At 38.1% G+C, this 18,550-nt stretch overlaps 1 protein-coding gene across 1 annotated transcript in view; it reads left to right on the top strand.

Moving 5' to 3' along the window:
• Positions 1 to 16,970, top strand: part of CCDC6 (coiled-coil domain containing 6) — a 50,222-nt gene extending 33,252 nt beyond the window's left edge. Inside the window, exons 6-9 of the mRNA XM_031060711.1 lie at positions 1,835 to 1,991; positions 5,206 to 5,306; positions 9,024 to 9,148; positions 11,464 to 16,970. Coding sequence (XP_030916571.1) covers positions 1,835 to 1,991; positions 5,206 to 5,306; positions 9,024 to 9,148; positions 11,464 to 11,655 — 575 coding nt within the window. The 3' untranslated portion in view covers positions 11,656 to 16,970. The remainder of the gene's footprint in view (positions 1 to 1,834; positions 1,992 to 5,205; positions 5,307 to 9,023; positions 9,149 to 11,463) is intronic.
• Positions 16,971 to 18,550: the final 1,580 nt, after the last annotated feature.

An 18,550-nucleotide genomic window follows, 5' to 3' on the forward strand; every position in this document is an offset into this window, starting at 1 on the left:
GTTGTGCCTGGTTCTGAGTCAGTAACATTGCTGTGCAGTTGGTGAGTGAGGAGATGCCTCAGCACATGGCCAGAGAAATCTGGGCAAATGCAGAACAAGTCAGGATCAGCCCCCTCTGGCCACCCAGGCTAGCTGGAATATTTCAACCTCTATTTAGAGAAGGAGATTACTAAAGGCAGCAGCCTTCCTTCAAGACAGAGATGATGGATCAAGAGTGCTCTTTTGCAGAGACCTTGTGCACGAGTTTGTGGCATTAATAATTTGTGGCTGTTAAAAGAAGATAAGGACAGCTAATCTTTGTACTTGCAAATTCTGCACTGCAGCCTTCACTGACTGAAGTTCAGAACAAGAGCAAGGCCTTAGATTAAAAGTACTCTTTGTGAAAATCCAGCCTAATTAATTTCATTTCAAGTATCCTCGATTTTTTAAGTGGTTTCTTTTTGAACTACTGTGATTTAGAGTAAAAAATGGAAAGCATTAATGTCAAATTTACATTGAAAATAAGAGCTTGGTTTAAAAGGACTCTCTCCCTTTGTGAACAGGTTAGACAGAACTGCAGTACAAATAGCAGTGCTGGTAGGAATGGTGGATGTGCCAGCCTGCACACAGAAGATGAAACTGAAATGCAGTTTTCAGATTGCTGTTTGTAATACACAGTCATTAGAGAACCTCTAGTATTCTCTTAAGTACTTAATGAAATCTGCTTATGAAATTCTGATACTTGTATTACATTTTTTATTTCGGAAACACTTCTGGGAACTGGTGTGGTATGATAATAGTGTTCAGGAAGTGACGCTTACATTTAAAGGTGATATTTCCACAGAAGATAAATAAATCACGTGTTGTTAATAGTTTGGGAACAGGTTTCTAAAACAGGAATATTCTTAACCTTGAAGGTTGTTGCATAAAGGAGTGATGACAAGGCATGATGAATTGTTTTGGGATTTCTTAAGGTCAGGGATTTAACTGCAAGCTTGCTTAAATGTTACAAAATCTCACAAAATACATTGTGTGTCTCATAAGTCTTCATCACATATTCCATTCTATTTAAGTAATCTGTCACAAAGCTTTGTAACCTTTCATAATTTGACTTTATCACCTTAAATAATCTGTGGTACCAGACCATTTAAGTGATGTTTGCTGGAGTTGTTTAGAACTGACAACTCAAATTGCCCTTGGATGTAGAGTAGACCTGTTATTGGTTTTTAACATTAAAATTGAATACAGTTTTAATGTTAGTATTTTCATATTGGTGCATGTCCTGTTGGACAGCTTCTCTGATAAGACATGTAATTGAAAGAGTGCTGTAGAATATATATAAGGTAGCAAATTTAATACAAGTTTGAGTTTGGAGTTTCAGGACTTGTGTTGTTTCAGAACTTGTGCTGTTGCTTCCTCCTTCAAAATGAAAATATACCTTTAAAATAATGTCTTCAGTGTGTTGCAGGAAAATCTTGGTAAATGTGGAATAGCATTATTTTAACGGAGCAGGAATCAATATTTTTTCTTAATGGTTTTAGTAGTGTTTTCTTAATAAAATTTTTCTTTCGTTTCAAATTTATTTTAAAAAATACTTTTGGTTCGTGGTGGTGAGTTTTGTTTGTTTTTCTTACATTTTATTTTCAAACTTGATGTCAAACAATAGTTTATTTTAGTAGTTACTATTCTGAATTAGGCTTTGAACTAATGACTTAGAGGTGAACATTTTCAGTGATCTATCCTGAGTATTTTCTACACCTTCATCTTGTAGTGTTGGAGTAAAATTAGGCACAACATACTTGGCTGTCTGAGAAATTGAATTTTAATCGGCTTTTAACAAAACAATGAATTTCAGATTCAGAAAAGATGGCACAATACTTAGAAGAGGAGCGACATATGAGAGAAGAAAACTTGAGACTTCAAAGAAAATTACAGAGGGAAATGGAACGTAGGGAAGCTCTCTGCAGACAACTGTCAGAAAGTGAATCCAGCTTAGAAATGGACGATGAAAGGTTTGTATTTTTTTTTGCTATCCAGATGTGTTGGACTTATTTATCAGTATTTATACTACTTTTTGAATATTATGGAATAATTTTAGAAGTAACTTGTATGTGGGTTTTATGTGTGTATCAAATTCCAGCATAGTCCAGGAATTTTTTTTGTATCAGTGTTGTACAGAATTTGCATTAGTTTTAACAGTGAGTAAGAAAATATTTATATCTGAAGATTGTTTTGAGGTTTGATAATATATATTGAAATAAATACAGCTGTGTAGTTGAAAATCAGGATAATTTGATGACAAGATTTGTTTTGTCCCCCACTTGGTAGCTGCAAGGAATTCTGTGAGGTAGGGACAGCATTTTTAGTTTGGCCTGATTTGTCCTTTGCAGAAAGTAAAATATACTCAGCCAAATACAAAGGGATACTGTGTAAAACCTTTGAGAGAGGAAGCATTTCCAGAACTGTTGGGTTGTCCTTGATGTCCAAACCATAAAATCCTTGATTTTTTTTGTCTTTATTGCAAACTGCTTTGCTTGCCCTGACCTTAGAGATACTCTTGAATCTTTCATGGTTTATATTGTACCTTTTAGTGTTTTCTCATAGAAACACTATAGTGTTTCTCAGTGTTATATCTTGAAAGAGGATTTTAAGTACATTTTGAATAAAACATTCTTAGTTCTTATCAAATGCTTGTTATTTGGTTGTATTGTTGTATATTATTTTGGATTTATGGTGGTCCTTTAGGACAAATAAAAAAGTTACTCTTTGCTATGTATTTTTTCTGATACTGAAAAATTTCTGTTTCCTCTTGGGTCCTTAATATATTTGTTATAAGATGTAATTTATCAGAAACAAAGTACCAGATATTTTGTGGTAAGGAGTACCCTTAAAGCTCAAAGTAGTGTTCATTCTAATGAAACACCAAGGCAACTTGACCTATATTGCATTAGCATCTGGTATTAAGATGTAGCAAATGGTATATAAATTAAATTGTTAGAAATAGGGGATTCTGAGGTTGGAATTTTTTCTTATTGGACTTACCTTTTCTTCCACTATTTACAGTGTAATGGAAGTACAGTCAAAATCTAAATCTATGAGAATTACCAAGATTAATCCAAAATTGTAGAGTGGCCTAAAATTTTTTATCATCCACTTGTAAGTAGTGGTAACCGGGAGAATGCAGGAAAGTTTGAGTAAATATTCTGTACTTCAAAGAAATTGTCATGTTTGATTTTTTTGCTACTCCAAAGGCCTGGCAGAAGAACTCCAAATCTGGTATTTGCAGTGCAGGTAATAGAAAGCAAAGTGAGGGACAAAGCAGGCATTAGTAGTTAGCCTGAGAAGACAAAATACTTGTGGAACTATGTGCAGTCATGATTTTAAAATGTCAATTTTTGTCAGCTTACATCTTCCTAAAAATGACGGTGATGATGGGTCAGCTATCCATCTCTTTCAGTTGCATTGTGTTAGCTGATGATAATTATTGCTTGTAGCTGAGGGCAGGTGAAGATCCTTCCCTGAACGTAAAGGACACAGCTCTCCCAAAGCCTCTTTCTCCAGACCAGCAATGGCTTTGTCTTAATCCTCCATCCTGTTCTTTGGAGTAGCAGGGTAATACCTGAAACCAGGACACACGCTAGTGGGGTGCTGCTGTTCCACATCACCTGAGGCAGGAAGTGGGATGACTTTGAGGAAACTCTGCATAGAATGCAAGGGGATTAAATCAGAGATGCTGCCTTGCTGGAACTCACACACTGGTCTGCATTGGAACCTACTGTGTATTGCAGAGGTAGCTTAGTTCAGTTTCACTAACCTTGCCACTGGAAGCTCTTTTAAAAACTTGCCTATTTAATTAAACCCTAATTTATTAGTTCTTTAGTTTTCTGTTGTTCTCTATTGCAACTTACTTTTATTACCTGGTCTATCCAAATTCAAACCAACTTTGGTATCACTACAGTGTACTGCCTGTGCTAGGGCATGTGGCTTGTTAGCTCTGAATATCCTGGTTAAAAACCAGCAAGATGCAGTACCAAAATATGTTTCAAGTAGTCTATGGACAGACCTCAAAGTAGTCATTGTGAGTTCCATCGAATAGGAGTAATTTTAATGCTGTTCCATGTTACTGGGGTTTTTTTTATTATGATGGGGAAATAAGTGCAGTTACTAAGAATTCCTGAGAACACACTGATAGAAGAGGGGACAATTAAGTCAAAGGGCTGTTAGGTAGCAAATTTGGCCTGCTGCTCTGCTGTGTCCAGTAAAGAAACACAGCTGAATCTAATAATATAAACCTGTGTGCACTGATCTGCATCCACCTGGAGAAGGTGAGCAGGGGGGCATCCAGTCTAGAGAGTGACTGAAAAATCTAAGTGGAGAGTGCCTAAGCAACTCAACTTGAGACTGCCAGTGTAGTACTGTGGAGAAAAAACCCACAAAATCTCTTGAGGTAAAAACAGTGAGTGACAAGTAGGAGCAATTTGTGTTATTTTTATTCTTTTATATAGCACTTGATATCTGTGAAGAAGCTTCACTGTAGTCAGTGAATGAAGGACAAATAAATATCACTAAAATTATTACAGGTGGGGGAAAATGCCTTGCCTCAGGTTCTGATCTGTTCAGTTTATCCTAGTGAAGTGTGGGATGTGTCTTGCAACACAGCCTGGAAGTACCTTTAGTGGCATGGTCCTGGGCTGAAAGTGTCTCTCTCTTCCAGTGGCAGAAGATGGGATGAGCAAATGTTTAAATGTTGGGACCAGAGGGATTCAAGTAGGAAACAGGACATGTTTTTAATGCTATGGCTGATCAGCTGCTGGAATAAATTGTTAGTACTTTAATGATTTCTTCACCCTTTTTCATGATTTCAGATTAGTGCTGAATACCTTTCTGGAAGATACACTCCAGCCAACCAAGCTTTAGAGTTCAATGTAGAAATGATGTGTGAAGTGCAGGAATGTAGAATGGGTCAGATTGGATGACATGGTTTACATCTCTGACCTTAATACGTACTATTTATTCATATACAACTTATATGGTTTTAACTGCAAATGCCCAAGAGAAGTCCAGCTGTTTCCATGGAAGGTTAAGCCAGTGTCAGCAATGACAAGAGTTCCTGTCATGACTTCCTAATGTGATTCTTATGGGAATTGAAAAAATCTCAGTGAAACATTTAAAACATGGCACATTTTAAAAGGTTTGATCTAATTATTCTTTGCCTTTTTTTGTTAGATATTTTAATGAGATGTCTGCACAAGGATTAAGACCTCGCACTGTGTCCAGTCCTATCCCTTATACACCCTCACCAAGTTCTAGCAGACCTATATCACCTGGTAAATATTTAACCCAGTTTCTAAAATTATTGTATGCATCACATAGTAACGTGCCCTATTAATATATTTAGGTCAGTAGCCTTTCAAAGCTAGTGTGGAGAAAAATCCTGCATCATAAATGCAAGAATAGTTTTGCCTTAGGTGTCTTCTAGTGCAGCATGTTCTTGGATGGTGACCAGTTATTCTATATTTCAGATCTGTGGACAGATATTGAAGATCAGTTAAGTAGCTATCACTTGAACTTTATTTCTTTTTTGCTCTTTTTTTCTCTCTTACTGTCTTTTTATTCCCCTTCCGTTCCCACACAAGCTGTGCAACAGGACACATAATTCAAATGGATTTCTAGAGTTCTGATGAAGAACTAGTCGTGAGATTGATATTGTGCTCTGGATCAAAACTTGTTAGAGAAGTTTAATTTTGAACATGTTGGAAAAAAGTCAATTTTCTCTTCAGTAGAGAAATGGCTTTTGTACTTCTGCTATTTTCTGTTATTAAACAATAACTGTAAAATTAATAATTCCTATCTCACATACTTGGTATAATAGAAGCAAACAATTATTTTTTGAGTTTCTAATTGCTGAATATATTTTAAGTCAAATGAAATGCATTTGTGTTACTAACACATTTATTGAGTGAAATTTAAAATCTCTTAAAATTGCACTTGGACATTGGTTATAAGCTGTTGGCAGTGGGTATTACATGGTGCTCACAAACACCTTGTACATAAAGAAGTGAATTCTGTATGCCTGGCTTTCCCACGTTCACCTCTAGAACCTGCCAGGCAGATGAGGTGTGCTCTGTGTTAACACAGGATGGGAATGAGACATTTTATTACACAGGTCTGCTAGAACATATAAATGTCTTTAGATCCTTGAATTTTCAAGGCTGACTGTGGTTTCTCAAAGGGCTATAAATAGTTTTCATCCAGGTGTTGCATGCATGAAGACCAGCTATGGCCATAAGCCATGTTATGGTGTTAGAGATGAGCAGTGTGACTGTGAGTTTTCATAAGGTTTTTACATTTCTGAAATAAGCCAAATGATTTGACTTTCAGTGTTTTGCAAGGTGTGTTACCAAGAAAATGATTCATGCTTTCTTACCCCTTTCCTGTAACTGGGTGTACAGAAGTGTAGTTGTGCCAACAGCTGCTGTGGAGGAACAGCTCTGTTCATGGTTCTCTGTGTGCAGCATTTATAGCAGTACAGTGTCCCAGCTGCAGGTTGGATCTGCAGTAACACAGAAATTACAACTCTGTGTGGGACAGATTACATGCTAACTTATATTACTTAGCAATGCTCCCTGTTTAGGTGCTGATGTGTCAGTGCAGGAGAACTGTCAGTTTATTCCTACACTGAGACTTAAGTGCATTCCTTGTTCCCTGTGGATTTGATTTCCCATCAGTAGTTGATGCAAGACTGAAAATTTTATCCCACAGACAGAGGATGCTGAAGCACACTCTGAAGCACAGCTGAAATTATTATTTCTAACAGGGTTCAGAAGTTTGGAAATTTTGGTGTGGTAAATGTTCCAGGCTAGCTTGTCTGCGCAGGCAGCTGCATTAATCTCCTTTTCATTTGATAAATTAATATCAGCAGTTGGGAAGTGTCAGACTTCAGAAAAATAGAAGCTGCAGTTTGTTAGAGAACTAATGAGATCAATTGGGAATTTTGTAGAGCTGTCTGGGATGAATTAATGCAGTATTGGATGAAAACAAATAGGTTTTGAGAGTATTTTGTATCTAAAGTAATACAGTAAGATGATGCCAGAAGTATCAGCACAGAATAATAAAGCAGCTGTATGTTGCATCAAGTATTTGTATGACTTGGCATATTTCATTTGAGAAATGACGTGCCCTGAATATGTGGAAGCAGAATTTGTAACCAGTTAGAAATGCTGTAATTTTATGTGGATAGCTGATTGAATGGATTGCATTCTGTCTTCTGAATCCCAGGGTCTTTTGTGCCTGCATGGCTTGGGATACTACTTTTGAAGACTCTTTGAAGCTGAGATACTGCTGAGATTTCTAGCACAGTGATATGTGCTGGAAATCTTCTAGAACTTTGAAGATAGTGTAATTACTGCTACTCCTAGGCAGTTGGGGATTAGTTGTTCTAATTACCAGTTAGTCTTCAGTGTAGCTGCTGGTCTGTGCTTTGCTGCCAGATAGATGTGTGGGGCTGCAGAGGTGAACTATCCTGAGTGTATGTGCACTGCTCTGGTTTTGTTTCTTTGGCTGCCATGCAGACTTGCATTTGTCAAGCTTGTGGAGCTGGATTATTCCAAAGCACTTCAGAATTGCCACGTTACAAAAGTGGCTCTGTTTTGCCCATTATTTCTAGTTTCTTACTTCTGGCTGCCTTGTCACCTCCCTGAACATTGACTTGTTTCTATCCTTGTTGCTTACAAAAGCACTTAAATGTAACACACGTGCTCTACAGATAATTAGATTATGTGGTCAAAAGTCAGATTAATTTTGTTGTTACTCTGTAGTGGCAGGGATTCCGTGGGAGTAACTTGTAATTTGCACCAGACATACATTGACAATGTAACAGAATCAAACAGAGTTGAAGGAAGCACAGGCAGTTTTTGTTTATATGATTTCATTAGTGATCTGAGGCTTGTTCTGTTTTCTCATCCAGATCTTGTCTCATCTCTTGTAGTCAGAAACACGGGTGCATGCAGACAGGGATGGTGTTGGGTGTTGCTGCAGGGACATTGTTCTGTGTTGGTTTAGTGTTGAAGTGTGAAAACTGTTAAATCCAGTGTGATGTTATAAAGGTTTAATAGGCCTTCAGAAATGTTTTCTAGTCATTATTCTCCAAAGCAGTTGCTTGAGTCTAATTGTAAACAGCTGAGAAAAGTCTTGTCTCCTTCCTTATGATACTTTTGTCAGAAAGCAGAAAGGAGCAAAAGGTTTTGGAAAATGTGCTCTTTTGAGAAACTCAAGCTGTTCAGAACGCTTTAGGTGTGAACTTGAAGCCTTTGGCAGTTGCTGTTTCTGTTTTCCTTGGTTAAATAGACCTATACAGGAACTCTGCATTTTTATAATTGAGTTATTACATAAAGGAAATATTTGGATGAAAGGATTAGATATTTGCAGTTTTGAATATTGGGCTTTCCTTAATGTAGGTAAAACAAGTTGCAATTTTAAATGTTAGTTGGTAGCCTAGTCCAGCTAGTAACATTTTCCAGCATGTTTTAATTTCCCAGTCCCAACGGTCTTTAGAATGCTGAGGCAAAAGAGAAGGAAGCCTCAGTGCAGATCTGGTATGCCTTGGAGAAGCCACCTACATCCAGTTTTTTTGTGCAACCTCATTGTGACCCAGTGCTAGATGGCTTCTCCAGGCACAACCTCTCTGCTGCTTCTTCAGCCTGTATGTTGTTCAAGGAGCCATTTCCTCCATGGAGAAATGGAAATACTTATGGACTAGAACTAAGCTACTGTGGGAGTCTTACGCCATTTATCTTTAGTGAAAAGTTATGTTTAACATTGTACAGTGTATGTTTGAAACATACAGTAGTATGCTGCAGGAAAAGAAAATAAATTTGCATCACACTTCTCAGTACAATTAGTATTTTCTAGATGGGTAATCTGTAGCAGTTACCAGTTTTTAGACTATCATTGGTTCAGAACCAAAAAAAATTAAAAAACCTCTCGCACTTTAGTTTTTAATATCAAACAAGAATGTTGATGTTACCTTGTTTTAACAATTTTAGGTCTGTCATATGCAAGTCACACAGTTGGTTTCACACCACCAACTTCACTGACTAGAGCTGGAATGTCTTACTACAATTCTCCAGGCCTTCATGTGCAACATATGGGACCATCCCATGGTATTACAGTAAGTATTTAAATTAGTAAATACTTGTTACCAATATAGTTTGGTTTTTCGAAGTTATGATTGGTTGTCCTTAAGCTTTTTTTACAAAACATTTTTGTGAATGTTTGTTTTTGTCTCCTTACTCCAAGACACCTATTGCTGCTTTCTTCAACCCTGATTTTCCTCTTCACCCCTCAGAAACTGATTCTTTTTGGAGAACCTTGTTTTCTGCAAAAGAATAGGATGTATTATCATCTTAAGGACAGTAATAGGTATCATCTTATGGATCAGCAGGCAGGGTGTGAAAAGTGATGTTCTAAGCTACTAAGCCTATCCCAGGAAGTAAAAACATTGCTTTCATTTTTCTCCTAGTCTCCACCATCTGACGGATGAGTCATCTGAGGTTGCTTCAAGCTCAGGTTTTCTTCAGGATGACACACAATGCTACCATCATGTCACTGTAACAGGCAGTTAACTCTTATTTTCTATTGTCATTGGCAAAGAAGAAAGTTAATATAAACATTTGTTAGGGTAATTCCTCATATCTTTCAACTGAATTTATTTCCTTTTTACCTGCGGTGTTTGATGCATTTCAGCTTCATTGTGTTTCTTCTAAATATTTGTGGAGTTTAACGAGCAAACAAAGCCTAAATATTCATCATATGGCAAAATACCTTCTGGTTGTTGTATCAAGACCATTTTGATTTTTCTCAGCAGGTATGGTAGTATGTAAATATTCATCAAGGTTTTTGCTTATACTTGTCATTCTCAGATGTGAAAATGTGTTTTAATGGAATTTTTAGTACAATGCTAAAATACAGCTGCTTCTGGTTTAGGTGGATGTGCAAAGGTAATTGTCACAATTTCACTGAGCTGAGGTGGGTGGGAACACTGCAATGGTAGGTAGAACAGAAAGGAAGCTGGAGCTCATCAGGAAAGTAGAATTCTCGTTGGGGCTCAGCCCATGGGTGTATGTCACATGAGTTAGTCACAGGAAGATCCTTATGATTCTGGAAAACATGGAAACTAATTTTATAAAAGAGTTTGTCAAGGAACTTGCTCTGTTCAGTCTCTGTGAAATACTACTTTTTCTGAAACTCTAAATGAATTGTCACTGTGAGAAGGATCATCTTGAGGATAAAATACTAATTGTTCAGAGAAAAGTGTTGACAAACAGCTCATGGCTTTGTCTCAATACTGATACCAGGTCCCCTTATATTATATGTATGCAAATGCAATAAATTATATTAAGTGTTTCAGAGGCATCAGTCAGTTTTCAAGAATCTCTTAGGTTTTACATATAAGTTTAATCTATTGTACATATTTGTGCAGAAAAATAGATACAATATATTTGATTTGACTAAACTGCAGTTTCATTCTTGACTCTTCCATTTTTTGATCTCCATTACAAAATAAATTTGACTTGACATTTGGTAGTACATTTGGTATAGAACTGTAATCATGCTTCTCCCCAGAGCTGACCGCCTGTGGTTGATTAGTAATTATGGGTAGGTGGTTTGTCATGCCATGAGGTTGTTGATTAATGCTAACCAGATTGGTAAGTAATGAGCATTTTTGTTTCAAAAGTGCAGAAGTTAGTGTTATGGAGTGTAATTTATATTTTTGCATTGCTAACATTAAAGATTATCCTTCCCCTCCTGCTCTTCAGTTTGTACAGATAAAGTGGGGTTCAATCTTCATTTGAATGTACCACTTGTTGAAAATCTGTGGTTTCTGTTGAGGGGGTCTCTCTAACAACTGCTTCACTCCTGCAGCTCAAAGCGTTGTAATATTTTTTTGTTCTCCAAAGAGCAACTTGTATTATGCTTTGGTTTTGCTCCAGTGTGTGGGCTAAGAGTCTTTCAGAGAGCTAGAGATTGTGGGCAGACTCTGATGCTCAAAGCTTTCCCACCCACGCTGAGGTACCACATCCTGGTACCTCACATGCCAGCAGCATGAAGTCAAGGCTTCCTCAGCACCTGCTGGTTGGGCAGGCACATCTCATTTCTTTTTAGGTTGCTGGTCATCATGGGTAAACATCTGCAGGACATGTCTTTCGTTCATTTCCTGCAAGCTGACAGGAAGGAATGCATGTTCTCTTTGATGTCAAGAGTACCTCCCCTTTCCTTTGCTACTCCATTTTCAGAAGAACATTTATTTTATGTAAAAGTTGTATTGTGACTCCTGCAACGTTTTGAAATGTCTTCTTCCCACATAATTGTTCAGACTTCTTTGTGTGATTTTTTTTTTTTTGTTTTCCTTTGCCAAGCTTAGAGGACTTGCACCTAATATTGTTCAGGAGTGTGTTAAACATAATTTCAATATTTGTTCTGCAGAGGCCTTCGCCACGAAGAAGTAACAGCCCCGACAAATTTAAACGTCCCACTCCTCCTCCTTCTCCAAACACGCAGACCCCAGTGCAGCCACCTCCGCCACCACCTCCACCACCCGTGCAACCTCCGGGCCAAGGCGCGGCATCGCAGGCAGCCAATTTCCAGCATTCAGTGCATCCCTCCTCTCAGCCTTAGTGCATGTGCTCTGCAGTCTCTATGTCAGAAGTGGACTCATAACACGGAGCAGTTTACTAAAAGCCAAAGGCTTACTTGGCATATTTGGATTTGACTTATTTGCACTGAGGTTATATAGGCTTCACTGTTAATTGTGTTGTAAACGTTTGTATAAAATGCAGCCAGTGTTGTGGGTCTACAACACTAACTTAACAAAGTTTTCCATCAGTGTTTACTTGAACTACATGTATGTCCATTCTCTGGCTGGAACATTTGCTACTCTGTTTGGTAATACGGCATTATGTCGTTTTGCTTGGCTCCAAAGCTTCATTTTCCTGGCTTTTAGGTTTGTAAAATTAAAGGGATACCTTTTTATATTTTTTCATGACAATTTGCAGAAAATGAAAGGCATGATGGGCTACATGATAAATTCTGAAATATTACAGTGTTTACCAAGCTTATGGAAGATCAGCACTATGTTTCAGTCATTTAAATTATCAGCTTCTAGTGCAAAAGTAAGTCAGACACCCTGATCAGTGCCCAAGACACAAGCTCTCTGGTATTTTGTAGCAAATAAGCTTAATTCACAGAGGACACATCTGTACTTCTCCTGTTTAAAAGCACCTCAAACACATGGTACAGTCAGAACTTTACACTGAGGGAACTGGCTTGTTGGAGTCTGTGGAATGTACAATTTGTGGACCTTAAGATTTGATGATGTCACTTGACATTTCTGCTAACCTGTAAGCTGCCCATACCGTGTGCCCTGTCACAGTGACTGTAGGGGAGTGTGGTCCTGCCCACAGGTTACTGAGAGCTGATTCAAGTGTGTGCTCTTGGATTTTTTTGCTGCAGAAGGCGATGTGATTGTAGAGAACAGCTGATGATAATTTCTTTCTTGTTAAAATATATTCATTGTGATTCCCCTGAAGCAAAGTTTGAACAGGTATTTTAAATGTTCAAAAGTCTGTTAGAAAACGAGATCATCATAGAGGAATATATTGGCTTAACAGCCAAAACTTTGTATTGCTTGGTAGAAACAGAGTACAAGAAAGTAGCACAACATGGCACTAATGAATGCTTATTTAGCAGCCTAAGCCGGTACAATGTATAAAGAAATGTATTCCAAATACATTCTTTCCATTCATTTAGCACAAATAAATTGGTTTCACTTTGCAGTGGAACAAAGTGTCACTTCTTGATATTGACATCCTACTCGGTTACATTTTTCCTGAGGTTCCTGTTGAGTACTGGGGTTTATATAGTATTGATAATTTTAAATGGTTTACCTCATATATATGGATATGTGGGCCATGGAAAATGACAAGAGAATGTTTATTTTATGAGAATATGTATCTGGCTATAATCAGAGCAGAACATGAGTAATTTATCTTTTGTTTACAAAAGTTTGTTTGACATGCTTAATGCTTTATTAAGGACATTTTTAAGAAGGAAGTACAGCATTCTGGTAGTATACTAACACTTGTACATATAATGTCATGTTTACCGCTCACCTATTCAGTCAGAATTGCAAACTGAAAATCCTCATGAAAATAGTGCTCTAAATCAAAGTTGTAAGTTAAAATAATGTTGTAAAATGTTCCGCTTAAGGCAAAATTAGAATTTCTTCACCGTAGCTATGTAGTTTCAGCTCTGAGAGAATTTAGAGAAATGCAAATATAGTCTATTACACTTCTTAAACCAATATGGGATCAAGTGCATTATCAAATTACATTACTTTAATTATGGTAGTTACTCTCCAGTCAGATAATTCTCAAGATTGTGGCAGACCTAAAATTTGACCGCTGCTTCCACCTGAAAATAATTGACCATAGCAGATGCTCAGCTTTCCATAGAGGAATCTCAGCTCTGGGCATTATAATTAAGCAGAGCTCCTGAATAAGTGATAGGATTGAATGGGAGAAAGTGACAGATAGTCAGAGGTGGGACTAAGGTCAAGACAGGATCAGCTTAGTTTGATGCTTGTCCTTTTGTAAACATAAGACGAAGAAAAAAATATACTCTTTATTAAGTAGGATTCCAGCTCAAGTATCCCAGAATTTGAAATGGTGCCCTCCTTTCTGAAGTGCTTTGAGATCCTTGGATGTATGGCTCTGTGGAGGGCAATCTCATGGTGGTGGTAGCACAAATGTGGGTGGAAAAGGAAGAGCCTTTGATGGTGTTTTAAGATCTCAAAATGGAAAATTGCCTAGAATAATTTACATTTGAAGCATATTCCAAAACTGAATTTGTGTAACCCAAGTTCAGCTGCTGTTATAAAGTGTCTTAGTGAACTTTCCTTACTGTTCCAGTGGGACTGTTACCAGAAGAAAGTAAAGAACTGACAAATGTATACTAAACCTTGAAAGTGTAAAAAGGCACTAAATTGGCCTTATCGAACTAAGAACGTTGAACAAACATTTGCTTGCAATCAGAAGTGTTAAACTCTATTTGTAGACTTTTTGAATAAGATGAGAAATTGTGCACAACCATCTCCTAATAAATGTAAATGGATTTTCAGTTTTCCTTGTGAATTATAGTCATGAATTATGATTCTGCAGCTGTGATTTTATCAGATCTATAGATTGGAGAAACTCACTTGACAGTGAGGTCCAGCTCACTATGAGGGCTTAAGTGCTTTGTTTCTCTCAGAAGCACCTGGGTGGTTTTCTGACATCCTTTTCATCACTAACGCCTCTCAGTTGCACACTGCATTGTCACTAGCTGTGTAAGTCCACAGAAGCAATTTCTAGCTGTGTGGAGCATTTTGTGAGCATAACCCTTCACAGCTAAAGATTGAAAAAAAATAAAATCTGCTTTTCAGCAGTGCTTTCCTCTCTGACAATCAAGCATGCAATACAATTCTTTTTGTATTTTCTCTCAAGGGATCTGACTTGGACACTGGAATGCAGCTGATACTCTGTAGAGCATTAAGAGTTTATTTTATCCACGATTTGTTCCACAGAAGTTCTTTGGAAGAAGAGGTGGGACTGTTCGGAGGTAGTCTTCAGCTAAAAGCCAGATAAGACTGTTTTAATTACATGTACTCTTTTGAGAGCATATTCCCAAGGGCAGAAAGTACATCAGAGTTTTTCCAGAAAGTGTTAGTGCTGTTCTATTGGCAATTGCTGTTCTGGAGCTGAGCAGAACCGGATTCCTTTCCTGTTAAAATGTTTTCATTTAGGAATCCAGCTGCCTGGGTGGAATCCCTGTGCACTTCAGCTGAATGAAAATTGCAGTCTTGGAAGCAATGAAAATGAGAAGGTTTCCTGGTATGTGTGCAAGTTGCACTGCTGATAGGAGAGTATATGGATTCTGTTAAATAAATGGAAACTGATCATGGAGACAAATAGAAGAGCCTTAAATAGTTTGCAATCAAAGAAACACAGTCTTATCCTTGGTGTCAATTATTGCTTTGCTAAGAGGATGCAGCCAGGGATCTTGATTGAGCTTTACAGTGTTTTTCTTGATCCTAATGCTTAGTTTTACAAGCAGTACAAATTCTAATACTGTTCAACTCTTTCTGATGTTTCCTTTTTTTCAGTCATGGCAGTCTATTTCTTTTTGATCCTTGGGAGTCTACAGAGCATGGACTATGCAGAGCATATTTCTCCAGTTCAAGCCATCTCATAAGAAACCAGAAGGTTTATGAGTGTAAGCTATAAAATTATAATACATGCATATGTTACAACAACCTCCTTGAGAGGAAAGATCTCTCCTCTTGAAGAGAGAGCCAACAGAGCCCCTGAATACCAAATGGACTGTATGCATAGAGACAATCTGATTTCCTCTGTTCCCTGAGGAGCTGAATTCCTCTCCCAGCCTTTTTTTTTTTATTTGGATCATGGTTCTTAAAATTTTGAATTATTTTAAATTCCACATCTTGCTATAATAAGTACTCAGGATACATCATGTTAATTTTGGGTAAAACCCATGAGTCCCAGTACAAGCAGAGTTTGAGTCAATGCCACTGTGTGGACAGGAGGAAGTCACTGAACATGACAGACCGTGGCCTTTATGGTGCAGTTTGAGTGGGAGTGTGTGCTCACACATAAATAATGATTTATTTTTCTAAGCAGCTGGTTTTGGATTTTAGGTGTGTTCTGAAGAGGAGATAAACTGTGGAGTTTGGCACTGCATTACAGGCAGCTGCTGCTACTTTGAGGAGAAGAGTGCTTGTGCCTGTTCTGCTAGCTGGGCTCCAAAGAAAAGTACTACCTCATCTTTCACCTGGGATGATGTGGCCACAGGGTCAGAAGAAATGCTATAGCTCTGTTAGGTTTTATTCTGCATGTGTTACCTGGATGGGAGTCTGTCCTTGCTGGAATGGGGCTCCAGAGGTTATAAAGCTTTTGTAGAGGAGGAGTGGAGAGTTAGGACAGATGGTTGAAGGTTGACTTTGTGCAAATTGTGTCCCTGTAGTAAAATTGCTGCTCAGAGTGCTCTTTTGCTAGGCCTGGAGATGGCCTGTATTAAAACTCTTTTGGGAGAGTGGGGGGCATTTTTTGTGATTTCCATTGAAAAAATGCTGTGTTGCAGTTCTTCAAGTTTATGGTGTTGGTATCTAATTGAAAAACAACAACCAAAAAAAAATCACAAAAAGCAATTCCCCAGAAATATTGGAAGTAGTCTTCTGTGTGCAAAGGTGGGTTTTCTCATGATAAAACATAATTCTGTGTCTAAAAACTGAAATGTTTAATTCTAGCGGTAAAACCTAAGCTGTCCAAGGCACTTTAGTTTGTGATTGCTGACTTTTGTTTTGGCAGGTGTTTCAGATGAAATCTAAGCCTCCTGTGGAGGAAGAAAAAAAATCACCTGACAGCTGTAGACTGTTCCTTTCCTGCAGAAATACAGCAATTTCCTCAAATGCAAGTGGAACAAGCATCCTTGAGCTTTTCTGAAGCTTATATTTAATTTCAGTACCTTGGTGATTGCTCTTGTGTAGTTAGAGAATCAATGAAGCCTCATTGTAGGTTGGTTGGGTGTCTAGCTGGTTGTTCCTATGTTTTTCTGATCCTAGTGAAGGAAGCCTGTTAGAATTTGGATCAAACAATGGCCAAAGTGCAGATTTGTTGAGCTTGAATCCAAGTGGTAACTTCAAGAACATTCACTGTGTTGGTGTGGATCAGAGCTTATTGTAAGAACCTCAGATATAAAGAGGTTTGGTTTTTTTAGCAGGTTACACTCTGTTCCTGTACTAGCTGTATTATTGCTTTTTTGTATATCTCAAGGTGTTTACATATACTTGTAATTGTTACAATGTGTCTGTAATCAAGTTCATCTGTGCCTTCATGCAGACTTCCAATAAACACTTGATTTTTTTGTATTTACTTGTATGGAAGACTACTGGGTGGATGTATATTTCCTTCTCTGTCAGCCTGTCAGCCCTGGGAAAAAGAGGAAGAAAAATGAGAACCAGGGGTCAGAGAAAGTTGCATGTTTGTCTTTGTTTTTACTGTCTTTGATTCTGGTTGGGCCATTCCTTGTGTTAAATGTCTGAGTGTGTAACCTGGGGCATACATAACCTGTGCACATAATAAAGTTTGCATAGGAGGTGCTCCTCTCGTTGCATCAGGTGGATATTCAAAGTACAAAGCATGCTTGACTCCATCAGTTTTGCTTCTGTCTTGGAAGAACGGAGCTGTATTTCTTGAGTTATTATTGTGGGGAAATTCCAGAGTACCTTTCTGAATTAAACATGTCTGTTTAACTTCTCACAGCTGCCTTCCATGGGAATTCAGGCTTTTGTTTGCCACAGCAAAAGCTGAAGTATTTTTGGTCTTAGTTGACCTCCTTACCTTGAGGGTACTTTTCCTTGGGAGGGTGGAGTGGAGTAGGAAAATAATAGAGTTTCATCTTACCATTTTTTCTCAGTTCATAGGAACAGAGAGGTATATTTGTACTAAGTTACAGAAAAACATCCTACGTGTTCTGAGTCAAAAGCTGTACATGGCAGGACAGCTGTTTCTCTAACCTGATATCAACTGTGAGAAGGAGAGAAGGCAAAAAATGTTTCCTTGCCTATGCTAAGGGTTGTGCTGCGTATTCTGTAGCTCAGAAAAGAGTGCTTTTGCTATTGCTTTGTAGTAAAGGTCATGGTATCAGGTGTTGTCTTTCAGCTTTTCTTGATTGTCTTGTAGTCACACCTGATTGTTCAATTAAGCCATTCTATGATTGATGGATTCAGTTATTTTCTAATGGAGATCTGTCTTAGGAATCCACCATCATTTTTGCTATTTTGACATATTTTCTTACTAAAACCTTAATCAGTTATTATATTTAATTATTTTAGAACATGAGCCAATGTAAACTATAGATTGTATGTATTTGTGTAAATTTTGTGAGTACTTTGTTGTGCCATCTCTTTTGATGTTTCTGATGTTTCTTTTTTATTGTGTGCATTCATTTGTCAACTAAGCACAGAGGTCACCTGTGGCATGCTCAGTAGCTTGTCTAAGTATTACCTGCTGTTTCTGGCTGTTTTGCCAAGATTCTGGGTTTAGATCTGAAAGTCTCAGAGTTACTTAACCTTATCCTGTATTCAGTGTCTTGAGTGTTGCTAAACTTGTTGGTTGAATCCACTTGTTTCTGTCCTGTTCAGCTGCTGCTCTGGCCTCTCTGTGGCTGCTGCTCTGCTCAAGTCAGCACATTGTGCCTGCAATGGAGTTGTGCTCTTCCATCCTGACCAGTGAAATCCTTGGGTTCTGATGGCTGCAGATTGCTGGGCACCAGGCCATGGGTGTATTTGAGCCAATGCTAACCTGGCTGATCCGAGTTACTCTGCCCTTGGAGCACAGGCAGTGTTTCTTAAAAGGCCTTTATTCCCCTCAGGGCCCTGCTGCACATGCTGAGCAAGCAGTTCTGCCTGTCCCTGGCTGCCAGGGCTGGTGGGTCTGGGGACTGGGGGAATGAGCTG

The sequence above is a fragment of the Geospiza fortis genome, unplaced genomic scaffold, assembly GCF_000277835.1.
Source record: "Geospiza fortis unplaced genomic scaffold, GeoFor_1.0 scaffold92, whole genome shotgun sequence".
Taxonomy (NCBI): domain Eukaryota; kingdom Metazoa; phylum Chordata; class Aves; order Passeriformes; family Thraupidae; genus Geospiza; species Geospiza fortis.